Below are 27769 nucleotides of genomic sequence, written 5' to 3'. Positions count from 1 at the left end.
GAGATACATAAATAAAGATTCTACATTGGGGTTGTCAACCATTGTCTGCCAGCCAATTTGGCCTACTGTGTGTTCTGTAAACAAAGTTGTATTGGAATGCATCCACAGCACACCCGTTGGTTTATTATATCTTCTCTGTGGCTGAGTCTACTACGCAGCAACAGTCCAGTGCTTACAACACAGCCTGAGGCTCACAGGCTAAGACACTAACTTTAAGAAATTTTCTGTCCTTTAATTTGTATACTCACTCCAGAATTACATGGAAACAACTTGTTTCCTTGAAGAGTGCTCACAGTGTCAGAATTCACCTAATTATTCTGTCTTAGGTCAAATTGTGAGATTTTTTTCAACCTTAAAATGATTTTAAAATTCTAGTTTCTTTACTAGTTTTTTTGTTATATCAAAGTGGTTAAATATTGTTTTGTCACTTTTTTATTTATGATGGCAATAAATCAAGAATTTACCATTTCTCTGTGTACACATATTTAATGTAAGCTACCCAAAACATGTTTTTTGAGATTGTGCAAAAATAAATGTTCTTTTCACTGATATTTTTCACAAATCATGATGGGAATTGTTATATCTGTAATTGGGTTTTATTTTAAATTATATACAATTCTAAAATAATGTGTTTCAATGTATGTGTGTATTATTTTCTGATGAATTCTTTTTTAGAAAGTGGTTTCTAAGGAGTAGTTAAACTGAATTTATAGAAAATTGCTTAAACTACCCACTTAGATAATTTTGAGTTTTAACATCTCAGTGAATTTGAAACTTATTTATTTATTTATATAGAATTATTATATGTTTTTATTGTTGAATAGATCACTGATTTTTCTTTGTAATACAAATTAACTTGCATAAAACATAGCAAGAGATCAAAGTTAATTTTATTAATTTTACAAAGATGTCATCTCTGTGGTGGCTGTTGTGTTTGTGAATTTTCCCTATATGCACAGCATCTTAATGTGGAAGAAGCACCAGAAGATTTTCTGTCAAGTCATAGGATTATTTGTTAAGGTTATGCTGGATTCTTTTCATGAGCTCTACCTCTTTTTAAAGCAGAAATTAAGAAGAAATGTGAACTTGTTAGAGAAGCTTGTTATGCAAGAGACATTGTCATGTTTAGTGGTCAACCTGTACCCAGGAAATGAGGGATATTCTTTGATGCTCAGGGGAAAAAATGGATCAGGTAAGAGCCTCCAAGGGGCAGCAGCCACAAAAAATCCCCCTGCCTGGCTAGTTGTGCTGTCTTCAGAAGTATTTTCTTAACCTGCTAAATGCTCTGTCCTTCAAAGCAGTGATGATTTGGTAAAGACATTGATCCCACATTTTCCTCTATATGACATTTTGTTAGAATATTAGACATTATCTCTAATGTGATAAACCTGAAATAAGCATTTGAGAAGTATTTTGATTGAGAAGTCATTGTAATTAAACTATAAAAGATGTAACTATTAAATAATTGTCAAAATTTTCTTTCATTCTGTTGCTGTTAAAATTTTAAGGTAGCATAAGGTGTTTTAAGGTATGTTTTTCTTCAACATTTTGAATATATTGAGTCTGAAACCTTCAAAATTAAGCAGACTTACTGCCTTTTGAGTAAACTAATATACTGTATATAAATATTTTATTTTATTATGAATATGAAGATAGTTTTAAAATATAAATACTGTTTGATTTTACCAAAGAGACATCTAAACATTGTTACAGGGATACTTAATGACTTCCACAAAGAACTCACCTAGTTACGAATTTTTTCTTGTGTTTTAATTAATTGTAAAATGTTACATCAAGAGAATTCTGTTCAGATTAGGTACCAAATTGTTACTGGCTTCCAGGTTAGATTAACCAGTCTCAAGGACTTTTCAGTTACCAGATGTTGAAATTTTGTTACAGTCTAGTAATTATACTGCTGGATGTAATTTGTATTGTGATTGTTATGCTAGATGTTTTCATGGTGTGTTAAGTGTTTTTCTCTTTTCTGATCTGAAATTCTACACAGTTTATCAAGTCTTTTAGCAATATATGAAATGAGGACTTCAGGAGTGCCTTTTGGCTTTATTCTCTGTATCTTTTTGTTTTTGTTTTTGAAAAATCACTTAAATTATGCACCTAGACATTTCTGGTGAGCCTCATAATTAGCAATACGTTTTTTAAAATTAAGATTCTGAGACCATTCGACTGCCTTATGAAGAAGGGGAATTGCTTGAATATTTGGATGCAGAAGAATTACCTCCTATCTTGGTTGATCTCCTAGAAAAATCTCAGGTACAAACTTTTTTTCTTTAAAATGTCCTTAATTTTGTCAACTATATGTTGTTTTGTTATAAAGGATATTTGTGATCTCAACATTGCTTAGCACGTGAGCTGAAATGTGAGTAGCTATATTACAAATAGTTTATTGTGAGATATTTATTCTTTAGGCTGTACTGCAGTGTATAAAGTTGTTCATCCACTGGGAATCTCTCTTTAGCTACAGTTGAGAAGTTATAGAAGAAACTACTTCCTCCCTGGCCTTCACCCCAGCCATACTGTGTTGTTGACTGAGGAAAAAGAAGCCATTGGATGAGAACTTTGTCCCCTCTTAGCATTAGTCTACACTTTCTGCCTGCCTTCCTATTAAAGTGGGTAAAGGAAGCTGTCCTCAAGGCATCTTTACCACTTCTAGCCTGGACCCTCCTCTTCCTTTTTAATGACTTGCTTATGACCTCCATCTCTCTGTCATCTATTCTCCCTTTTTTAGATAAAGAATACTTGCTCTTAATTTAATTCTTTCCTGTTTGCATCCTAATTGCTCTCTGCATAGTTCAGTGCAAATGACTACTTCCTTCTTAAAATAACCTATTGGCTTCTGAGACATCAAGTTTATGGTTTTTCTCTTCTCTCTCTAATGCTCCAGTCATCTATACTGTCATGCCTTCTACTCATAAGTATGTTCAGGGTTGAGGTTCAGTCCTAGGCACTCTGGTCTTTAGTAACATTCTATCCCTGAATGATCTCAGCCAGCTTCATGAGTTTTAAAATGACATTTAATCTCTTATCTCTCATAGTGACCATTCCAAACAAATATTTAGAAGGATATATAATAGATTCTTCAACTTAATGTGACAAAATAGAACTTATTTCCCAAACCAGTTTGATTACCAGTCTTTGGTAGACCCTGCTCTTCCCTTTAACACTCAGTCCATGAGCCAATGTGAACTGTATATTTCAAGTATTTGGTCATAAAACAAAAATAAGTAAATAAAAATAAAGTATATAGTCTTGACCTGCTATAGTTACTTTGCTGAATTTCCTGCTTTCATTCTAGAACCCCAGAAATAAATTCCACAGATTGGGCTTACAAAACGAAAACAGTCCCTGCTTGAAGTTCTTCAGTGTCCTCTCAGTGCTCACAACCCCTGCCTTGTTGATGTTTTCCCCTTCTGGTTGTCACCTCCGCTCATTGCACTGCAGCCTGCATGACTTATTTCCGAACTACAACACAACAAGTTTATTTGCTGCTCTTTCTGTCTGGAGTGATCTATTCCAAATGTCTGACCCTGTTGTGATTCACATCTCAGCTAAAACGTTGCTTCCTCAGAGAGGTTTCTATCTGAACACTCAATCTAAATTAGCCCCTTCCTATTTTATTTCCATTATAGTATTCATCACAAAGCTTATTTTGTTTGTTTTCATTTTTATTACCTGTCTTCCCATACTGACAGCAGGTGTTGTCAACACTGTATCCATGAAGCTTCTTGGATAGTGCCTGGTGCATAGTTCACATGCTAGTAACTCAGTAAATAGTTGTTAGAAAGCATGAGCATAATAATGACTGAAAACATGGAGGCCACAGTACCCACTACAGACCGACAAGGTGAAAGAACAATACTGTAAAGGACTGGCGAGTGGTCATTAGCAAGACTTGGGCCATAAAGGTTCTTACCTGTGGACTTAGAAAAAAAAAACTAGAAAACAATATTTAACACAAGATTATTTGAATATATAGTTAGCTTCTTAATAAAGACTATCTTCTGGACATTTTAGCAAAGCAAATAATAGTTGTATCCATAAGTTGGAACTCTGACAGGATTGATTGACTATAAGTGACAAAATTAGCAGAGTGTAACAGTGAGCCAGTGAAGAACAGCAATTCCAGTGATCTGTAACAAAATGTAAATACCAGAATACAATGGTGCCTTGACACACAAGCACTTTAAATCAGGAGCAATTGAGAGATGAGCAGTCACTCGCGGGACTTTTTGCTTTAAATCACAAGGGGATATTTGAATTCACGAGCTTCTGCCACCCTCCACTAGATGGCCTGCCAAATGTTCTGGAAGGGAGGAAGAAACAAGCTTCCATGGAAAGGTTTTTGTTGAAACGGTCTCTACGTGAAAGCAAGGAAAGTGAAAAACAAAAGTCAGTGAAGAAAATGATGATGATTAAGCATAGTCAAACAATAGCAATTAAATTTAGTGATAAAGTTATATATCATACGTAGTATGTAAGTTAAATCTTGCAATTAAATGTAGTGTTAAGTGTGTAGAGAGTAAGTTATGTTAAGCGATAGCGCAGGAAATGAAAACCTCCTCCGCCAGTCTCCTCCCCCTGCACCAGCATCTTCACCCGACCTTGAAGGTAGATACACTTCATAAACCAGTTCATTTCTTTACATTCTCTCTTATTGTGTGTGTGTGTGTGTATGTAAGTATGTATTTGTTATTTATAAAAGTACATTTTCTTATTTAGAAGCATATAAAACAAAAAATTTGTGTGGTTTTTGGGGGCCAGAACAGATTAATTGCATTCCTATTAATTTAAATGGGGAAATTCAATTTGACACACAAGCAGATTGAGTCACAAGGTCGGCCATGAAATGAATTAAACTTGTGTGTCAAGGTACCACTGTAATCTGCTTCTTAGGTCAGAGTAATGAACATGAAGTAGTTCCTTTCAAAAGGTTTATGTATGTTGTGGGAAATCCACCAAGGAAATCTATTTAGTAGTACTAGCGTGATCAGAAACATTGCATGAGGGTGTAAAGAACCTGAAACATTCACTAAACCCACTTATTTTGGCTTTTGGAAAATTACATTTACTTAAATATTTTTACTTAAAACAGGTTAATATTTTTCATTGTGGATGTGTCATAGCAGAAATACGTGACTATAGGCAGTCCAGTAATATGAAATCTCCAGGTTACCAAAGTAGGCACATTCTCTTACGCCCAACAATGCAGGTAAGGAATACTTAAGAAGTATTTGGATTTTATTTGGAGTTTATTGAATGTCTTTATATGTTTGTATACCTACACATTAATTTTTTTTTAATCCTGATTTTTTTCTAGACTTTAATCTGTGATGTACATTCAATAACAAGTGATAACCATAAATGGACCCAGGTTAGTTGTTTTGTTTTTAATCTCAGACAGGCAAAATACAGGATAAAACACCACTTATTAACTGAAGCAAAAGATACTTTCTGCTCATAATTTTATTCATGTGTAAAGTTTGGAATTCCTTTATGAACTTTAGAAGAAGATAGGTTCTCTGTATATCAAACTATCGCTCAAGGAACTAAAATTTGCTTCAGGATGTGGTATGATAGGGTCAGGTTGACCCATTCTAGAAGCCAATGTAAAACTTAGTTTTTTAAACTCCTCTCATAGAAAAGACAGATGTTTTGTTTGTACCATGGCTACAACCAGGTACTGGTTTTCTATCTGGGATTCTAGAGCAGGCCTCACCTGTCTTTACATTCATAGTGGGGTAACCTCTCTTTCCCCTATTATCCTCCAGTGCTGGCTCAGTATATAGGAGGTGCCCACTCACAGGAGTGTTCACATATTGCTCTACCACTATAGAGAGAAATGGTTACTAAGCTAAAGAAAATATCAATAATTAGAATTATTTAATCTATGAAATAAGATTATAAAGCAGAATTCAGTTTATCAGTAACTGTCAAGTGTTCTAGTTTGGGGCTATACTCTTTGTTTAAAAGAAGGTTAAAAGCTATTAAAAGAATCAAAAATAAACTCATTGGTCACCATTGGAGGTTGTTAGGGCATCAGTTTCTTGCTCTGAAAATTGATAAAGGGACAGACTATAGGAGGATTTATTTGACTTTCGTGTATGAGCTATGCATTAGATCGCCCAATAGTAAGTAACTAAAGGAAATTCTTCAAAAAAAGATAGCTAATACATGCTGAAGAAATGATAGATTTGAAAATATCACTTAGAAATCTTAATGAATTAATGAATTTAGATAGCTGAAATTTTTAGATTTGAAAAACCATTAGAGGTTTGTGGGAATTTTTATAATGCAGAAACCTGACTAAACCCTCTAAAAGTGGGACAATCACTGTGCCTCCTGGTGTGACACACGAGAAAGTGTACAATATTAGCATGAACTCTGGTCTAAAAAATAAAACCTGAGTAAATCAAGCCTCTATTGATACATCTAACAGTCATAGAGAATTAAGGAAATCAAACCACTAAGTCATAAGATGAGAGAGCAAAAGACCAGATTCAGTTAAAAATAATACAGTGAGAAAGCAAGTGGTCAACTCCAAAATACAGTTGCATGAGAAAAGACTAACTGTGATCATTACAGAATAAAAGATGTTTAAGAGGGAAAACCCAGATAGGATGTGTAGGTCTTGTCTGAGTTCAAGTTCAAACAAACCAACTAAAGATAATGGGAAATTCAGACTGGATATTAGAAGTCCTTATCTAAATTACCAATGCATGCTGAAGTATTTTCAGGTGAAATAACAAAATGTCAAGAGATGTATTTTAAGTTACACCAGCAAAACAAACAAAGTTAAGGGGCAGTTCAGTGAAATTGGGTGTTGGTATATAAATGTTATTATACTTCTGCTTTTGTGTATTTTTTAAATTTTCATAGCAAGAAGTTGAACTGTTGAAAGAAGCAATGTTTTTTTTCTCACAAAAATTTTTCAATATTAATTGGTTGATTTGATTAAAGAATTTACTTATAACTCTTAAAACATTTCAGAGGTTAAGTGAAAAAAATAAAATTAAGTAAAGTAAGTTATAGGCTACCACTAAAAAGCCTGTATATTCTTTGGAATTGTATGTAGGGTTTACACAGTGTTCGTGTAGTCATTTTTATTATAATGAAATTAAGCTAAGTGTAAAATGGGCCCATTATCTCGTAGTTACTGAGAATGCTGTGATCCATCTTGATCCTATAAGCCTCATAGAAAGAGATTTTTATCTATTTTGTTCACTACCTTATCCCCAACTCCTAAACAATGCCTAACATGTTAGGTGCTCAGTAAATATCGGAGGATTATGGAAGAGGCATCCTTACAATCTGACCATTTTGTACACTATAGTTTCATTATACCAGCAGTTCTCAAAGTGTGCGTCAGGGCGAGAAGACTTCCAGGTGTGCCCTATGGTATTCCAGAGAAATATGTGCCTGTTGGGGACCAAAACAACCAACAGGGTTTTTGGAGTTTAGATTTTGGGGGGACAGAAGTGTGGGAAATTGGCTATAAGCTGACAGTCTACCCAACTCCCCACCTCACTTGCCTGATTAGGTTGCAAAAGGCTGTTAAGCTGTGGTGCTGGATTGTTTACACTACCCCCATGTTCCCCAGAAAGACTGGAGGGAAGTTTCTTCTATTCTTTGTTTGGTGTCAAGTTAAGATGATATTTATGGTGGGGGTTTTGGATTGATGATTAAACAAGGAATTGTCTCTTGAAACCTTTTGGATTTCTATAAAAGAAGAATATGTGGCAATATCTAAAAAAGCTTTGAACACTTTACTACAATTTTCAACATCCTATTAATGTGAATTAGGATTTTCTACTCTCAATAATATTAAGAGTAAAAAGAGAGGAATTTTTCAATGTATTGATGAGGAAATGAGAGTTTGCCTCTCAAACATATGCCCAAACATGGAAGAAATCGCTAGGACACATCAGGCTCATGTTTTTCATAAACACAAGAATGAAAAAACTTAACACATTTGCACTGGGACCTGCCAAATTTACTAAATCTTAGTAAGAATGTTATCTATATACTATATAAAAAGATAACTATTTTGTCATTTTTTAAATTTTTTAACCCCTTTTTTATGAATTCCTAAGAGCATAACTCAAAAAATGTAACATAAAAATGTTTTTAATGTCAGAATAAATTTAATTTTGTCGTATTTATTTCGTTTAATTACCATAAAAGCATGCTTGGACTTTATATTTTTTCTTTACTATTTGCCTTAATTATTATAACATATTTCTCAGAAATTTGTATATAGTGCCCTACAGTTATTTGTAGGATTTTAAATGCACCCCAACTTCAAAAAGTTTGAGAACCACTGCATTGTACTGTCCCATTTCTCAAGTTTACCCACTGAATTGGAACTCAAAATAGTATATTTTGCTGTATCCCTAATAGAGATCCAAGGAGTTATTTCTAGATGAAGTGATAGGTATGATTTGAGAGTTCTAAATTTGGTACTGACATGTGCTCTTACACATTTCAGGAAGACAAACTTTTACTTGAGAGCCAACTTATCCTAGCGACAGCTGAACCACTGTGTCTTGATCCTTCCATAGCTGTAACATGCACTGCAAACAGACTGCTCTATAACAAGCAAAAGATGAACACACGCCCAATGAAACGGTAATTATCTGTGTGGAAGGAAAGAGCAGAAGATACTCCTGTTAGAGTGTTGCTCTAAATTTTGCTATTTATGGTGGTACATTTTCACTTTCTAAGTGTGTAAGTGTTGTTTTTTTTAATAGGATTTTTAATTGCCTTATATTACTTTCCTTGTAAGTATTATGATTTTTTTAGTACTTTCTGTTTTGTATTGAACTGATGCATTCTTTGTATTCTTTTGACGAACAGACTTACTATACAAAGTCTATACACCAAAAAAGATAAGTATGATCAGAAAGAATAATTTCTTTATTACTTCCTAATATCCAGTAACCAGTTTAAATTTTAATATTACTTTTAAAGAAACAATTAAAATTTTATTTTGAGAATGAGAGAAATATCACAGTTTTAGAAGCCATAACTAAATGCCTTCTTCTAACAGTAATTTGTCTTTAAATGGTTTAGCTATCTCTTCTGCTTAATAAAATTCATTTAAGTTTGGACTGCAGTTAGTTTGCTTGTCATTAAGTTCTCTTTACATAATTGTTTGAATTGCCCATTTTGGATCTATTTCAAGTTCAAAGGGGCTTAAAACAACTATATTTTCTAAATCCATGATTTACTATTGAAATACCACACGCTGAGGGACACAAACAGCTTTGGAAATAGTGAAATAAGGCCATATCTGTTCTGTCAGCAGCCCTAAAAATTCTAGCTTTTTCCATATATCTTCATACCCATTGCCAATACCTTAGTCCAAGCCACCATCATCTTCATCTTGATTTCTGAAACACGCCTGCCTATTTGGTCTATTGGTCTTCCTGCTTCCACTTTTCTTTCCTTATGATCTATTCGCCATGTGAGCAAACCAGATACTGTAGTCATAGCATCAGAGAAGATCATTGCCACCACTTCCCTAAATGTTCCTAAAGGCATTCCATTGTTCTGCTAAATTCAGACAGTTACTGTTTTGTAGTGCTGTGTTCTCTGACCTCATCTCTGCCTGTGTGGACCCTGTTCCTCTAGCCATACCTACCTTTTCTGTGTTTAGAACAATCCAAGTTTGTTTCTGCCTCAACACCTTTTAAAATTCTTTGTGCTTCACGTACTCATTTCTTGATCTTTCCATAGCTGGTTCCTTCTTATTGTTCATGTTTCCTGCCACATCATTTCTTCCTCCCTGATGTTGCCCTCCCATTCACTCCCCACTGTACCCTCGTTTTTTCTGCTACTGCCTATCGCTATCTGAAATGACCTTTCCTGTCTACGAACCTGCATGTCTGTTCTCTACACTGGATTGCCAGCTCCCTGAATGAAGGAATTTTATCTTGTTCATTTTTATTTTATCAGTGCCTGGGACATTGTTTGGCAAGTGGCGGCATACTACAAATATTTGTGATTTAAATCCCTATTTAATGCTTACTTACCTAACCCTATATTTATTCTGAACCTTTATTAACTTACTTTATTTCAAATCTTTTCATATTTCAGGTGTTTCAAGAGGTATTCCAGGTCATCTCTGAATCGACAGCAGGATTTGTCTCATTGTCCACCTCCTCCTCAGTTAAAATTACTTGATTTCTTACAAAAAAGAAAGGAAAGAAAAGCAGGTCAGCATTATGACCTCAAAATTTCTAAAGCAGGAAATGTAAGTATATATTTTTTAAAGGAAACTTATTGTTACACCAAAGGCCTTGCCTTATTTTGAATTTTCAGAATATTTATACTATTCTTAATTTTTTAGTGTGTAGATATGTGGAAACGAAGTCCCTGTAATTTGGCCGTACCTTCTGAAGTGGATGTAAGTCAGTTCATGAATTGTTACTTATTTTTATATAAGGTTTCTAAGTTTTAACTAATAGTAGCTTATTCTTTGAGCAGCGAATCTTATTTTTTCAAACAAAATAATGAATTGTTTTTTAAATTAACTTCTCCATTTTAGAAACTGTATTCTTCTTTGACATTTATTTGTGTAAGACTCCTTAGAGCAAGAGTAATAACGAATTTTGAAATGTGGATAAAGATAGTACATATTGTATAGTATGCATAAAATGCCTCGGGGTGTTTTCATATTTTATGATAATTTTCTGGTAATACTTTATTCCTCAAACTGGGTAAATTTAAAAATGAATAATATTGTCACAATGGCCAAGATGAGGAACCTTGGGTGGTATACTTTTCTGACCCATAGTGTACATGATCAAAGACAGGAAAGAGTTTTTTGTGTGTGTGAGAGACAGATAGGAAGGGAGAGAGATGAGAAGCATCAACTCGTAGTTGTAGCACTTTAGTTGTTTATTGATTGCTTCTCATGTGTGCCCTGACTGGGACTGGGAGGCTCAAGCCAAGCCAGTGACCGTTTGCTAATGGCAGCGACCTTAGGGCTCAAGCCAGCAACCATGGACTCATGTCAATGATTGATCCTGTGCTAAAGCTGGCGACCTTGGAGTTTTAAGCCTGGGATCTCAGCGTCCCAGGTCCGTGCTCTATCTACTGCACAACCATAGGTCAGGCAGGAAAGGGATCTTTTGATGAGCGGTCCTGAGTTCTTTTATTTTCCTGTTTCTTTCTCCTTTATCCCTTCTATTACTTACTCAACTTATAACTGGTCAATTATTTTAACAGATGTTTGCTCTTGTTCTGCATCGTTCCCAAGCTAACCGTGTACTGTTATTATTTGTGATTTAAAAACAATTGTGAAAAACACAAATCCAGAATCATCAGAATTTGAGTGCATATACCACTCCCACTCAAGAGAGTGATCACGTTCTCTTTGGTAATTTACGTGCTTCTTTGGGAATGCAGCTAGTCACAGAGATTAAAGGGTGTATGTTAGCTTCAGAGAGCAGGCTGGATATCTGAAGCCATGCTTCCCAAACTGTAATGGACGTACGAATCACCTGGGGGCTTGCAGATTCCAGTCAGCAACCTTGGGCTCAGACCTGTGGTGCTGCAGTGCTTACAGGCTCTTAGGTTGCGTGGTATAGGGGTCCACAGACCACAGTTTGAGTAGCAAAGCCCTAATACAAAATTTCTCAATCTGACTTGATCAAAGAATCATCTGAAGTACCAGTTAGCCATACAGATGTCGGGCCCCACTTCACACCTACTTACTGAGTCAGGTCTCCAGGGTGGACACCAGATAGGCAGGTGAGTCTAGGTTACTCTTCAGATCATGCTTACCAGGAAGATGAGAGCATTTGATTCACGTAGAATAGTAGGAAATTTGTAAGATATGTGGCAGAGTCTGACTAAAAACTGGAAAAGGTTCAAATTCATTTTATCCACTATTAACTTCCCTAGTCTCCTTCCAGTTTTGTCCCCACTGTTAGCTGACAACTGTTTCATTAAAACCCCAGCCAAAGGAAAAGATCCTGGTCCTAATCACCGCTCTGACATTCTGATTTTCCTAAAGGACAAATGTGATACCAGTTTAGAGAATAAAGAGAAGAGGTGCTGTCCAAGAAAGTACTATGTTGATTGCATTCATTTAATGGCAGATAGATTTAATTTTGTTTTATTTTTAAAACAAGTTGGTTTATATCAGGAGAGTTTTAAACTAAAGCATAACTAATTAGTGATATTAGTGATTCAGGAATTCTTGTGCTAAAAAGTATAATGTATTGTTAAGTTACTTATATTCATTCTTCTTTTTGGTTATAATACTTATTCTGTTATATCTCATGTCTCTTGATTTGATTGCTTAGGTGGAGAAATATGCTAAAGTGGAGAAGTCTATCAAATCTGATGACTCACAGCCAACAGTCTGGCCAGCCCAAGTAAGTAACCATTACAGCAGGGGTCCCCAAACTACGGCCTGCGGGCGCATGCGGCCCCCTGAGGCCATTTATCCGGCCCCCGCCGCACTTCTGGAAGGGGCACCTCTTTCATTGGTGATCAGTGAGAGGAGCACATTGACCATCTCATTAGCCAAAAGCAAGCCCATATTTCCCATTGAAATACTGGTCAGTTTGTTGATTTAAATTTACTTGTTATTTATTTTAAATATTGTATTTGTTCCCATTTTGATTTTTTTTACTTTAAAATAAGATATGTGCAGTGTGCATAGGAATTTGTTCATAGTTTTTTTTTATAGTCTGGCCCTCCAAGGGTCTGAGGGACAGTGAACTGGCCCCCTGTGTAAAAAGTTTGGGGACCCCTGCATTACAGTCTTCATTTCTAATGATTTTTCCCATCTGGGATCTGAATTTATTAAACATGAAATACAGTTGCCTTTAGTTTGTTATCTTTTTTAAAGGATTTTTCAGGGAGTTGATTGAATTAAAAGAAAGAGCAAATATTTAGTTTTGTTTTCATAAAGTGTGGTTTGCAGTTTAAAAGGCAATTTTAATACATAACTGCATTTTTTACTCTTTATTTGGTTACATGTTGGGAGTTTTGATTTGTTTTGCTTAAAATTAGTAACAAGTAAATTATTTTAGGTATGTCTCTTAAGAGTAAGGCTCTATGTAAATTTCCCTATTCACAGTAATAACTTCTTAAAGGGAGAAATAGGCCTAATTTATTAAATAAGGTGAATCTAGACATAAATCGTAAGATGTTTAGTATGTACAAGAGAAGAAAGACTAATGACAAGTATAAACAGACCTGCTTTTGAAAGTTTTATTTTAATATTTAATATTTGTGTTCGTATGTTCAGTATATGGTATTCTGCCATATTTCACTCAGACTTTGTTAACTAAAGACCCGAATTGAACTCTCATTCCCAAAGTGCTACATGAAAAGGAATCCTGGACTTGAATCTCTTAGGCAGTCTTGAACAGGTTCACAGTCTATGTGCTCTGTTCTCCTACTGTCAGATGTATTAGTATGTCACATATACCTGATTTATGTTAATTCTGATGGTGCTTTACTAGAGATAGTATTTGTCTGGAGTCCAGAAAGAAAAGAGTTTTATCTGAACTAGATCAGGACCAGATCCAGAAGCAAAATCTCAAAGTATTGAAAAAATGCCCTAAGGAATAATAGTTTTACAGCTTATTTTATATGTGTTAATCAAAGGAGAAGATGGAAGAAAGGCTACATGAAATCCACTGGTGGTAAATTAAGGAGGCAGGGAGAAGGTAAAGCAGGGAAATGTCTAGGGTTAGATAAAAAGTAAAATGGAGCGATACATACAGGGGGTTCTTGGGTTACAACCCAGTTCTGTTCCTGTGACAGTGACATAACCCCAATTTTGGTGTAAGTCAAAACACTAGCCTATGTCACTTATCTATTCTAACACAGTTGTAAAATCATAATCTAGAACATAAAAAACACAACTAAGCCATAGAAAAAGGAAAAGGAGATAAATATAAGAGCCATGATAAGGGCCAAAAAGTCACCAACAAAGCAACACAAATGGAACACCTGCATTTTTAACAGCCCAACATGGCATAGGTAAGCATACTGGGCAATGCCAACTCCCTCACTCATATGCCTTGTTATTGCGTATTCTTCCACAACATGCAGCCGAAGTAGTTCACCCACATATTTCATAAGTACAGCGCTAGTGGCATAAGCAGAAACACTCATGTCTCAATTTTTTAAAAGTTTTTATGGAAGTGAGCCTCATAAACTTAAAACGTCATTATGTCGAGGCCCAAGGACACCTCTGTATATCTTTCACATTGGCTGTGGGATAGTTAACATTTAATATACATGGTTTATGGAGGTGTGCAGGTAAAAGACAGGAATGTTTGGGATGTCTCATCCGGTACTAGAGTGTCTCTGGTGGCCTGGAGAACAGATCATGCTGACATTTTAGTTATTTGTCATATAGATGTTGGGATGTGATTCCCATTATAACAGGCTGTGAGGAGTTTTAATGATGAGAACATACAGCGAGGTTCCTTTCAGATACTGTGTTTGTCAGGTCTGCTGGGTAGCGCCCATTCGTTCATGCTGGATGCTCTGTTTCAGGATGTAAAAGACGATTATGTGTTTGAGTGTGAAGCTGGTAATCAGAAAACAAGGCTGACCATTTTGCAGTCACTTGGTGATCCACTTTATTATGGTAAAATTCAGCCCTGTAAGGAAGATGAAGAAACGGACAGCCAGATGTCTCCATCTCAGTGAGTTCTCTTAAACATGTAATTCACACAATCAACCTGTGAGAATTTATTTAGCAACTACTGATAAACTGTTAATGAATAAAACTCCCCTCTTTGGTAATTTACTTGTTAAGTAATACTTCAGTTCTATTTGTCAGTGGACCTATGTAAACTTAAATAGTAGTTACCATGTTGCCCAAGAATTACTTTTTAAAACCTATGGTATAATTATTTTTATACTTGTGCTGAAGGCTATGCCTGTGATGTGTTTCTTAGTATGTTTATGTGTTGTCACTCACAACTTAAACCTCTCTGAGCATGAAGTGTTTCCAGGTAATATTTTATTTTAAAAAAAAGCAAGTTTACACTAAATGTAAAAGCTGTTAAAAATGGTAGGTATTTCAGCACTCCATTTAAGTGCTTAATGTAGTTACTGTCTCTGGAAATATATATAGTTCATTGTCCTAAATTTATGAACTATATATATTTATTTCAATGTACTGAGTGTTTAGTTCTGTTTTTATTAGTTTTGTTTTTAAATCAAATTGATGACACTCTGAGAGGAGCTCAGCAGAAAAAAGCAGGGGCCAGTTCTGTGGTAATCATTTGTAAAGCCTTTACTTACACAAAATACTAATTAAAACTGCAACAGAAAGCTGGATTTTAAAGAATAATCCCCCCAATATCTGAATAAGTCAATGGAAGGGAACAGTAGCAGTTAGGGAATCCTCAGCAAATTTTTTTTTATTTTTGAATTAGCAGTTTCTGTTATCTTTCTAGGTAGAAAGATCAGGTGTTTTGAAAATTTTAAGTTTTAAAATTCTTCCCCTTAAAGATACACATCAGACATTTTAAATAAATTTATTAACTTTTCTTGAACACAAAGGTGTAACATGTTCTCATTTTTAAAAATCAGTTCAAAAAGTCATTTGATGCAGATGTGTTTTGACAAGAAGAAAATGGAATTTTTTTTGCCTTTACATCAAGAAGTCACTGCAAAAATGCTACATGGTTTATTACCTTCCAGTCATTCTACATATACAGAAATGACTTGATTTAATAACTATGAAGTTAAAGTTTGAGCTGCATTAACCAGCTTTTTTCTTTTTTACATTTTATATTTCAGCTCCTCCACAGAGGATCATTCAAATTGGTAATTAAAAAATAAACAAACTCACTGTTTTAATCTGTTAAGAAATCATGTAAATGTCAAACTCTTTAAAGATTGGTAAAGACATTTTATCTGAATTGGCAATAAAGCTCTTCCTTGTCTAAAATATATTCTGTGGCCTTGCTGTGTGGACCATGAGTTCCACAGGCATGGCTAACTGAGCGGAGGCCTTGCACACAGTGCTGGCAGCCCTGGTTTTGTTTTGAAACTTAAGTTTTGTACCAAAATTAAATCTCCCTTAAATTAAACCAGCCAAGTTATTGACAAATTATTTTATTGCATGCAAAACTTTGTCATTGCCTCACAATTTTAAATATATTTTTAATTATTTTTCTATATCTTGGTAGATTTTAATTTATAAAATTACTGTCAGTAAAATGTGGAAGCCTTCAAAAGTAATCCCAGAACTCCCTGAGATACCTCTTATCTAACACTTTTCTTTCTTTTTAAACATTTTAGGTTTGTTATTGGATCAAAGACTGATGTTGAGAGGTAAAAATACTAGCATCTTTATTTTTTACCTGGATAAATATGAAAAACTTCACTCTTAGAGAATAGAGAGTACTTCATTAGGAATCAAATGTTTGAATTTAGTTATGCCATGGGTATTACTAGGATTTTTAAAAGTAGAATTAGAAAAGTAACAATTAAAAGAATAATGGTTAGCCCTGGCAGCTAGCTCGGTTGGTTGGAGTATCTTACCAAAATGCAGAGGTTGCCAGGTCAGTCCCCGAGTCAGGACACATACAGGAACAGATAGATGTTCCTGTCTTTCTCTCTTGCTTAAGTCAATAAATTAAAATTTTAAAAAGAATGTTTAAAATAGTTTTCTTTTAAAGTAAGAAAATTTAGACGTAGCTATGGTAAGTAAGAAGATGATTTCCAGGATGCACTTGAATCACGTTATTAAGTGAAAAGTGATTTTTGGGGGCTGTTTATTGGTTACATGATCCCTATAATTACTATATTCGAAATAAGGTACTGAAAGTATATTTTAAGATTGTTAATTTAAGTGCAAAATATTTTGAGCATTATCTTGTCATAGAAAATATTTGAATTCTACCGTATTACTCAAAATTTTTTTCTTTGTTGTTTATGTACTGTAAGTTAATTCATGGATCTCCTTATTTGAAGTTATATTCTGTAACTTTTAAAATTTTTCACATTGATTAGAGAGAGGGAGAGAAGTATCTATTTGTTCCACTTAGAAGAGTGTACTTTTCACAAAAAGGCAAATTGTTGAATACTAATTTTTGTGTTACTTTATTATTTTCCCCCGAAGTGAGAGGAGATAGTCAAACTCCCGCAGGCACCCCACCGGGGATCCACCAGGAAAGCCCTGCCTGGGGCCATACTCTGCCCGTCTCGGGCCATGCTCTCTACCAAGCTGCAATATTTTTTAGCGCCTGAGGCAGAGGCTCCACAGAGCTATCCTCAGTGCCCACGGCCAATGCGCACAAACAAATTAAGCTGTGACTGCTGGAGCAGAAGAGAAAGGAAAGGGGCGGGGAAGGGTAGAGAGCAGATGGTTGCTTTTCCTCTGTGCCCTGACCAGGAATCCCGGGACATCCACACACCAGACCGAGGCTCTACCACTGAGCCAACAAGCCAGGGCCTGTTACTTTACTTTTTAATTGACAGTTATTATTCATTTTATGTATAATAAATTTATATTTTAAAAAGTTAACTGATTCTTACAGTTTTTTTCCTAATGTTTCAGGGTAGTCAATCAGTACCAGGAGTTAGTTCAGAATGAAGCCAAATGCCCAGTCAAGATGTCGCACAGCACCAGTGGCTCAGCCGGCCTGAGTCAGCTTTCTCCAGGGAAGGAAACAGAAGTGTGTTTGTTTACATTTTGTGCCAAACATTTTTTTGTCTGTTAGTATTTTATGTCTAATTTTTTCTAAAGAAATCAGAAATGAATGTTAAGGACTATTTTTTAAGGATGGCGGTATTGTTTGGTTTTGCTTTTGACTTTTTTTTTTAACTTTTTGTAATGGAAATTTTCAAATAGACACAAAAGTAGAGCAAAAGCATAATGAACATCTGTATAGATGAATTACCTCACTTCATTATTACTTTCCTGGGAAAGACTTCAAGTTGAAGCTTTGTTCCATCTTGTTTCCTTGCCCTTCTCTCAAACTCTTTCTTCCTACCCTATTACTCAGAAATTTTTCTTAGTTGTTTATGTACTGTAAGTTAATTCGTAGATCTCCTTATTTGAAGTTATATTCTTCTGTAACAACTAATATTCAGTCTATAACCACTAATAGTACTTTGCAGAAATTTAAATTGTTTTCTTCTGTGAGTTATAGTGGTATTAATGTATGGTATACTGATTTGACCTTAGTTTACTTAATGTCACTTAATGTTTCTTAGCAGCCTGAGACCGTGTCAGTTCAGTCTTCAGTACTAGGGAAAGGAGTGAAACATCGCCCTCCACCCATCAAACTGCCCTCAAACTCAGGAAGTAGTTCCTCAGGTATTACAGTCTAGTGTTCTATCATATAAAGTAAGAAATGTCATAGGATCATAACTTGTTTTTAAAACTACTCATATTTTGTTTTTCACAGAGTTTTGAATTACAGAAAATAAATTTATACTCTTCTAGGTAACTATTTTACACCACAACAGGCCAGCAGCTTTCTTAAATCTCCAACTCCTCCTCCTGTTTCTAAGCCACCTAGTCTTTCTCGGAAGTCGTCTGTGGAGCTCAGCCAAGTTAGCATGCTTTCTCCGGCTTCCCTGTCACCTGCCAGTTCATCACAGAGTGAGTTCTAATTTAAATTCTTATGTTACCTCTTCATAAGCTTTAGCATTAGTGTTTCTTGGACAGCTTTTTTGACCAGGGAAATAGTGAAACCTGAATTACTGTGTACCCAAAATGTATAAGTTTTGAGAAGCTATAGGCAAATCTCTTGTTAATTGTATGTATTATGTGTTTAATGTATTTGTTTTTCTGTATTTATGTATGCACTTTGTGTATACCTTTCTTGTAAACTTACAACCTACACATCTCCTTTAAAAAAGTCTGTTTAGTTAGATATGGCAATAAGATTCCAAAATATTTTTTATTTCAGTGTACCTTAGGATCATTTTACATATTATATAAGCTATGCAGGTGATATGAAGAAATTGTCATAAGAGCTCCTTGCAGTTCTCTCTTTATATATGTAAGAAGCCAACTATTTCCAAGGTGGTGATACAGTAAACTGAAAGTCAATTTTTCAAAAACACTCCTACACTCTTATAAATTGTTGTCAGTTACTAAAACGTGGTGATGATCATAAAGCATTATTCTGAAGATACCAAAATGTAACTTAGTACTGAATACCTTTTCTTTTTCTTTTTCTTTTTCTTTTTAAACCATTAAGAAGAGTTAGCATTAGTTGGGGAGAATTTCTTCAAATTAAATACCTAAGATATTTCGGTGCCAGTTTGCAAAAAAGCATTCCAGTTTTTTAGATTTTTTTATAGCTAATTTAAGTGTGCTGAAAGTTTTAGTACACTGCACAGTAATAGGGTGGTCTTTGCATTAGCTATAAACATCTTCATCTTGATAGCTCAAAAGGTGTCATTTTTCTGCCTTCTTGTTTTGCACAAAGAAAAATTTATAAATTTCCTGAAAGTCATTCACACTTCTTATGTTGTGGGTATGAATTATGTTAATCTACTGCACACAGTTGTTACTTTAAGTAAGGGTTGAGTGACAGCTTCTGGACATTCACATTTCTTTCCTTTCTTTCTGCAGGACATGAAAGCTAAAAAAGAAAACACCTCAAGAGCTTTTGGTTTTTTTGTTTTTTTTTGTTTTTTGTTTTTGTTTTTGTTTTTTTTGTGTTTTTTGTTTTGTTTTGTTTTAAGTTGATAAACTGTGCATACTTCATTCACAACAGATTATACATTCTACATTTAAACAGAAGTACACTGTTACTGTTAAAGATGCAGTATTATCTATCCAGTATTTGCTTTATTACTGTGTTTTGTAAATTTGTCAGGATAAACTTGATAGGTTAGGAATTAAACATTTATATTTAGGTGTCAAATATGATTGTTAACCATATGTAATTTATTAAAGAGTTTATCTCAGACTGTTACAGAAAATAAACAATATTTTTAAATGAAGTCCTAAATTAGTGAAATCATAAATAATAAAAATTAATTTTAAGTCCTTTTAAACTTCTTAGGCCAAAGGTAGCATATAGGAAAATAACTTTTAAATGGGTATTACAAATGTATATTTTTACTTGTTATTATAATGACATCTTTGATGGGATATTTAGGTGATATACTGCATCCTTAATTGTAATTGAGTGTAGCAACACTCATGTATCATGTGTAGAATTAACACTTGCAGTTAACTGCTTTTTAAAAAACTGGAACAAATTGTCAGTGCTAAGTAAGATTCCATTAACCTTATTTTAAAAAGGACTAGCCATTTATAACAAACTAGCAATTTTTATTTTTCTCAATGAGCAGGATCTGGAACTCCTAAGCCATCTACTCCTACACCAAACCCTTCATCGACCCCACACCCTCCTGATGCTCAGAGCTCAACTCTTATTGCCCCTTCAGCCACCCCTACTCCCCAAGATTCAGGCTTCACCCCTCAGCCCACTTTGTTAACTCAGTTTGCTCAGCAGCAAAGGTCTCTGAGCCAGGCAATGCCTGTAACAACCGTTCCTCTTTCCACCATGGTAACATCTATAACTCCAGGAACCACAGCCACCCAGGTCATGGCAAACTCTGCTGGACTTAACTTCGTCAATGTAGTGGGCTCTGTTTGGTAAGTTTCCATTGATGCCCTGATTTCTTTAAAAGATCTTCTCACCAATCTAATGAATTCTTACTTGCGAAATGAAGAATAAATTACATGTTACTGAAACTGAAAGAAAATTCTTTAGGTATGGATAGAAGCTGTTTCAACCAAGTCAAGTATGTTTTAAGTTTAGGGAATACATCTATTTCATGCACTAAGACAGTACGACTATATATTGACAGGAGCTGAAATTTTCCGATTCATCTTGTTAGCATCTTACTTCCTAGATTAGAGCTTTACTCTTTTGAAGTATATTTTTAAACCTTGATAAATATACAGTGCTTAAGTTTAGCCAGCCTTCCTGTCACTTTCAAGCATAAAAATGAAACTAAGCCTTGAAACTGATGTTTAAGATAGAATTATTTGTTTAGTTTTTCTGTTTTTAATGAATTATGTGCCTGATTTGTCCTCTTACAGTGTGAGTTTAATGCTTTGTCTTACTCTCCCATGCTGTCCCGCAGTGGAGCTCAGGCTTTGATGAGTGGTTCAAACCCTGTGCTGGGCGGTAGCACTGGTGCCGGAGCTCCTGCGGGAATAAACCTGAGTGGCCTTCTCCCCTCAGGAGGTCTGCTACCAAATGCGCTGCCCGGAGCAATGCAGGCAGCTTCTCAAGCAGGTCAGAATGATGGAAATAATAACCTTCAGAAAAATGTAAAGTACATGCTAATGTAAAAATGTCATTTTAATGCTATTATTAAAGACATTTAACTTCCTTATTTTATGTATATCAAAAAGGCTTTTTTCTTTTTCTTAATAAAAAGCTTTTATGTTGAAAGACTTTAAAGTTCTGGTATCTGAATTAAAAACCACTTAACAATCAACTTCTGTGGAGAAATTTGATAAGCCTGTCTGCAAATTATATCTTTGCCTTTCAAACATTATAATAGAACTAACGTTGATAGTCTTATTGTCAGTGTAGTCTTATTCCAGGTGAAAGAAATGTATTTTGAGAACATACATTGTACAAGAAAGGCAGCATAGCATGGCAGCTACAAGCCCAGATTCTGCAGCGAGACTGCCCGAGTTTGAATCCCGGTTGTGTAACTTAATTTGCTTTATAGTCATGGGAAAGTCACCTTTGTTCCCCACTTTCCTGATAAATAAAATGGAGAAAATAATAATACCTTGCCTAATAAGGGTGAATGTTAAATGAGCATATACAGAGGAAGTGCTGAGACTTTGCCTCAGAGCTAAGCATTCAAAAATATTTGCTGTCATCCTTCGTAGTTTTATTGTAGAAAAAGCTATCAATACATTTACTGAAAAACAGTTGTAACAAGTTGTGCTATTTTTAATGCTCTTTAAAAGAATGCAGTGTAATATCTTGCCACAATCCAGGTTCCTGCTGCTGAGAAAAAGTTTGTAGTAAAAACAAGTTTGACATAGTTAAAAAAAACCTCAAAAGCTTTATGACTATGACAGTGATTTTCAACTTTTTCATCTCATGGCACACATAACCAGAAAATATAATTTTTGCCAATATGACAAAAAAAATAGGTATAATTTTGGGTGATTTACCAAAAGAATAATAATGATTACCTTTTTGCTTCAAAGTAATTTTTTTTAAAAACAGGTGCTAATACTTGTATATAGGATTTCTGGTACCTAGAATTAACCAGTTAGACACAACCTTATAATGAGGAATAAAATTCAGCTCTGTTACATGATGTATATATTTATGGTTCAAGACAGGTATTCACACCGAACAGCTATTATGTTTGCTGTTGTCATATATTTTTATTTGACCGTCTGGGGAAAAGAGGTCATTGTCCTTGAGTCAATAGTCAGGTATTGCATGTTTTAAAAAATCTTGCGGCACTCCAGTTGGAAATCACTGACTAAAGAGAAAGAGAGCCCAAAGAGTATCACCTAAGTATATCAGCATATGGCTGGTTTTCTCTTTCTGGCTGATGTTCTTATTTTAAAGTGCGTAAGGTGCTGTAATGGTGGAAGCCCTGGCAATGGAACCCAGTGTTGAATTTAGAATGTTCATTACATATAACTCAGGCTCAAGGTGCTGACTAGAGCCTGAAAGAGGTCAGTTTCCTCACTTAACCTCAGTGTCACCTGCTGTAAAACAGCAGTAAAGACATCTTTTTAGTAGGTGCTATGAGAAATGAAGTGATATGACAGTGCCTTTGGTGAGCTATATGTACTATTCTGGTGTCATCTACTTTTAAGGGGAGTTATGTCAGTTCTTTTAATGAGAATTCCTGAAAGGAAAATCCGTGTTGTCACATTTTTTTTATTCAAAGCTTTCATACTATCAGTTGTGAATTTTCTGCCTCTTATTTTTTAAATTACAGTTACTTGCTTGGAAGACTAGTTAAATCTTTAGTGTTCAAATTAGTATATATTGTTAGAAAAATATACACATACATGCAGTTTCTCAGGTTACGAACAAGATACATTCTGCAGATTTGAAAAGGTTAAGTGGCTACTGATAGCTAACAAAGCCAACCAAAAGTTTGCCAGCCCCTAATTTATAACATGCTGTGTGGTCACAAAATTAACAGCATTGTTTTCTGACTTTGTTGACTCTACCCACAAGATTCTGCATTCTTTACTGCATTTGTACTTTTGAATAAGTGCACAGAGCCCACTGGTTCTCAGAGATTCAATAATTACCATGATTATATACTGTATTGCACTGAGTAATGTCAGTAGGTGCCAGCACCTGAAATATGTGTGCACAGCTAGGATGGTTTAATTATATCATGGTCTCTGCATACTTCTAGATTATTTTCTCCAGCTGACAATCAAAATAGTGATGAGTCTGAAATATAGACTAAAATGTACATGTAGTGCTCTACATCTTTGATCTTAGTATTGATGAAATTGGTTTGTTTTTAAGGCGTTTTAAAAGTACAGAAAATAGTCTATGCAGAAAATACTTAAAATGCAATATTTATATATGCTAAAGTATAAAGCATTTTTAAGTGTAATGAAGTTTTAATTTGCTCTTACAACCATGAATTGTATTTAACAGGTGTTCCATTTGGTTTAAAAAATACTGCAAGTCTCAGGCCCTTGAATCTACTCCAGGTAAACCTGAAGCACTTCTCTTGATTCAAGTTTTTAACTTTGATTTAATAAAACAAGACAGTGTATACCTGTACATATCAGCATTGGAAATGTTGAGGTGGAAATGTTGATAACCAAATGTGAGGTTATGGTTATCATTGCTACCTTTGCATGGTTGTGAAGGTAGGAAGGAAGAAAGGGGTATCCTACACACTGCCTTGTTACTGAGTTCTGTCCGGTCAGAACCAGATGTTATTGTGCAGAGAATTGACAATTACCAAGGAGAACAGTTGCCTACCATAGCAGTAGTACCTATACTTAGGAAATAATTCCTCTCTCAACAGACATTTTATTATACATCTATGTAGTACTGTCTGCTTACAACAGATTTTGTGCTTGAATAGAGATTTTAGAAAGAGCTGTGTGTGCTTCTGAGAGAATGGTTTCTTAGCCTAGTGCCAGGCACCTAGTAGTAGTCATTTAATAAATGTTAGGTTACAGTATCTAACTGTATCTACAGTCTCTAATGATAAGGCTTTTGTTATACATGTTATCATTGTCAAGATAGGCAACATAAAAAGAGAGTTTGAAGGTGGAGAATTAGTAGGCGTTGAGTGTGAACTTGCAATATTTGGGGTGTTACACTCTAGGTCCTTTAAGGGTGGACTCCAGTATTAACCTAGATTGGAAAATGGATGGGGTTATCTGTAGAGAATGTTTAGAAAAGGTAGATAAGAAAGAGTATAAAACTCTGGAGACAAAAAATGGCAGAGCTGTGTGCACCATTGGAAAATAAAAATAACAGAAGAACAGCTTGGAGTTCAGAAACAACAAGTCGGAAATGTGTTTAGAGCCAGAGTTAAAATATATTTCTTATCTAAGATGCAGACATCAGTATATATATAGTCGGTGACTGCAAAACAACTTACTTGTAATAGGTACAAACCACACTGGTTTATTCAACTTTCCTGCATATTTCTTGCTGTTGGGATTTCCCTCAGGGGTAAATCTTAGTGATAAGAGGAATGGAATTTCTTAATAGAACTGATAATAGGGAATAAGGACAAACCCAGCTTACAAATTAATTATATTATGTTACATATATTATCTGACTGAAGAAGGAATATTTGACTTGTGCTATGTCCAAATTTACCTAACAATAGCTGTGCTGGGTATAGAGATTTTAACCCAAGGACACTTTTTTTTAAATTATACTTTAAAAGAATTCTGTATTTGCTATTTACTTGGACTTTTACAGACTTCAAAGTAAAATAGAAAAGCCATTTGTTTTCCTGATTCATTTGAAAAGCCTAGTTTTAATCTTGAACATGGATTTTTCTGAATGCCTCCTTAAAATTTAAAAAAAAATTTTTTTAATTAATTTAGATTCTGAATGACAAATGTCTTCAAACTGAGGATGGACATATAATGCATTTCCTTTTCAGCTTTGGAGTTTCTCACTGTTATATAAGCATCCAGTCAGTTCTAGGTTTTGGCAAAGCTAGAACACATTGTGGGAGATAATTTTTCCTAATGTAGATCTCTGATTTTCACTAGCTTCTTGTTTATACTTTCTAATGCATTTAATGCTGCTCTGTGTTGAGGTATCAGAAAAGTTAAGTAAAAGCAGTGTGTATGTTTGGATATGTCACTAACTTGAGGCAAATGGTTTATGTTCGAGAGTATTAACTTATGTATTGAGAGCCCTCAGTAATAACACTAATTGAATTGTTTTTAAATAGATCTTTTTTAGGGCAGGGATCTTGTTTCATTTTCATTTTTGTTTACCTGTTTTCTCAATCTCTAGAATATCGCCTGATATAAAGTAAATGTTTCAAAAGTATTTGTGGAATAAAGAAATTTAAATGTGCAATTGGCTAATCTTTACATTCTTAATAGCTTCCAGGTGGTTCACTGATTTTCAACACTCTGCAGCAGCAGCAGCAGCAGCAGCAGCAGCAGCAGCAGCAGCTCCCTCAGTTTACACCACAGCAACCTCAGCAGCCCCCAGCTTCTAGTCCTCAGCAGCCAGGGGAGCAGGTGTGTGCTTTTCTAGCCTTCTGTAGGCTCTGTTACGCTCTGTTATGGAATTGTAACTTACTGTGTATGTGCCAAGCACTTTTCAAGTACATTTATTTACTGTTTTAACAAACATTTCCTTTACTCTTTTTCTTTAACAGCAAGGGTAGGTGTTAGTTATTCGGATTCTCTCTCACAAAGCTTGTACTGAAGATCTGATGTCACTTCTATCTTGCATGTATGAAACAGATTCAGATGAGTTACTTGCTAATGGCCGAGTGGCAAAGCAGGGATTCAAACCCAAGTCCCCCATATGTTTGTACTTTCTACCCAGTCATTCTTTTTAGAGTATTTTGTTTCTATAATGTCAAACAGATGAAATTGAGTAAGCATTACAGTAAATTTAAAGGAGAAGGAGCTGCAAGTATTTTGAAACCTTATCTACACTTTAGAATCATCTGGAAAACAAAATAGTGATTCCTGGGTCACAGCCCCAGCATTTTCTTAGCTCAAAATTAAGTGTGAAATTTCACCATCAGTCCTTCTGCCAGATACTCCCCTTTACAATCTGTACACCTCCTGTTTTCTCTCAACTGTGCTTACTAGAAATTCCAGTAGGATTATACAAAAACTTTAAAAATTATAAACAAGGTTTTGAAGCTTTATAGAGAAGCCTTGAGAATTATTAATACAGCATCAAACAATAAACCAGTACAAAATCAATTCTGAAAAAAAATTGGGTTTTTGTTCAGAATACCATAAACTTGTTCTTGTAAATACCTTTGAAGTCCTTTCCTTATTTTACTCTTTATATAAGACCTAGTCTGATACTGATTTTTTTTTTCCTCATATAGGGGGAAATACTAATTTCCTTTTATCAGCACAAATTGTTTTTCTTTTTATGTAAGACTTGTATGAATTTTCTATTCAGGGTTCTGAACAAGGTTCAACTAGTCAAGAACAGGCCTTATCTGCTCAGCACGCTGCTGTTATTAATCTCGCTGGAGTGGGAAGTTTTATGCAGTCACAGGCAGCTGGTTGGTATCTTCATGGTTTCATATGTTGAGTTTACTGTTTAAACTAGGTGGGATCTCACCAATTGGGGTGGTACTCACCTTTTAAATTATCTTTCCTTCTCTTGCAAGCATTAATTAGGAAAAAGTATAGTTATACTTAATGCATGAACTATTAAACTTGATAGCTGAGTTTTTTGACAATTAAAAGTGCTCTGACCTACATATGTATATTTACAGCAGTTGTTTTCCTCCTTAGTTTGTTAGCAAAATTTTACACAATTATCCAACTTATTAGGAAGCTACCAAAGTAGTGTGCTCTTCAGTTTTCCTGGGTTATTGAGATGCATTTATAGATTATGTAATCTTTTGTCTCATTCTTATAGCTTGCACTTACATGAATTAAGATTTAATAACTTCTATAAGCTACTTTTTTCATTTGTGAAAAAGGAGATTATACTAAATGACTGCTTACCACTTCAAACAGAAATGATCAAGTTTAATTATCTTGTCAGTTGAAGACAGTATAGTAATTAGTTTGAGGATTGAATAGGTGATGTTAACATTTTGAATTATCATTGGGCTTAGAATAGTGCCTTTAGAATTATAAACCTTTACCATACAAGGTTTACATTTTCTAAAGTATTTGTAGTATAATTTAGTGGAAAGAACTAATATATATATAAATTTAAAGAGAACCCTAGGGTGGAAAAATCTTAACAAGAGTGCATGCTTCAGACCTACCACTGAGTTGCTTTAGACGAGGCAGTGAAACCATCTCGGCCTGAGATTTCATCATCTGTGCAGAGAGGGCCGAACTGATTATTGTGGTCCTGCTCGGCGCAACAAGGAGTGGCACTCTCAGTTCACCAATTTTGTTGTTGCTAGTGTAGTCTGATCCTCACTGCAGCATCTTTTGTTTAAAAGCACGTTTACCAGTTGTGTCGTGTGGTAGCTTGGATTTTTCCCATCCCCTTTCATATTTCATTGGTTATATTTTTTAATAATTTACTATATTTTCTACTTTTGCAAGAAAGCCTTCTTAACA

The 27769-nt window shown here is 34.8% G+C and overlaps 1 protein-coding gene across 15 annotated transcripts in view; it reads left to right on the top strand.

The window, feature by feature from the left end:
* SUPT20H (SPT20 homolog, SAGA complex component) overlaps window positions 1–27769 on the top strand; it is a 36704-nt gene that overhangs the window by 7315 nt on the left and 1620 nt on the right. For 4 of the 15 annotated variants that reach the window (XM_066381044.1, XM_066381049.1, XM_066381051.1 and 1 more), the window contains 19 exons: window positions 1063–1192; window positions 2168–2271; window positions 5111–5227; window positions 5336–5389; window positions 8504–8643; window positions 10114–10270; window positions 10367–10423; window positions 12330–12401; window positions 14545–14696; window positions 15802–15828; window positions 16306–16338; window positions 17567–17684; window positions 18226–18328; window positions 18458–18616; window positions 20326–20632; window positions 21127–21281; window positions 23655–23710; window positions 25589–25729; window positions 26640–26745. In XM_066381044.1, coding sequence (XP_066237141.1) covers window positions 1063–1192; window positions 2168–2271; window positions 5111–5227; window positions 5336–5389; window positions 8504–8643; window positions 10114–10270; window positions 10367–10423; window positions 12330–12401; window positions 14545–14696; window positions 15802–15828; window positions 16306–16338; window positions 17567–17684; window positions 18226–18328; window positions 18458–18616; window positions 20326–20632; window positions 21127–21281; window positions 23655–23710; window positions 25589–25729; window positions 26640–26745 — 2188 coding nt within the window. The remainder of the gene's footprint in view (window positions 1–1062; window positions 1193–2167; window positions 2272–5110; window positions 5228–5335; window positions 5390–8503; window positions 8644–10113; window positions 10271–10366; window positions 10424–12329; window positions 12402–14544; window positions 14697–15801; window positions 15829–16305; window positions 16339–17566; window positions 17685–18225; window positions 18329–18457; window positions 18617–20325; window positions 20633–21126; window positions 21282–23654; window positions 23711–25588; window positions 25730–26639; window positions 26746–27769) is intronic. The other 11 variants (XM_066381050.1, XM_066381053.1, XM_066381045.1 and 8 more) reach the window with 7 other exon arrangements.

This window comes from Saccopteryx leptura, chromosome 4 (assembly GCF_036850995.1).
Source record: "Saccopteryx leptura isolate mSacLep1 chromosome 4, mSacLep1_pri_phased_curated, whole genome shotgun sequence".
Lineage (NCBI taxonomy): Eukaryota > Metazoa > Chordata > Mammalia > Chiroptera > Emballonuridae > Saccopteryx > Saccopteryx leptura.
The sequence above is the reverse complement of the archived record's forward strand: the minus strand, read 5'-3'. Positions and strand labels throughout refer to the sequence as shown.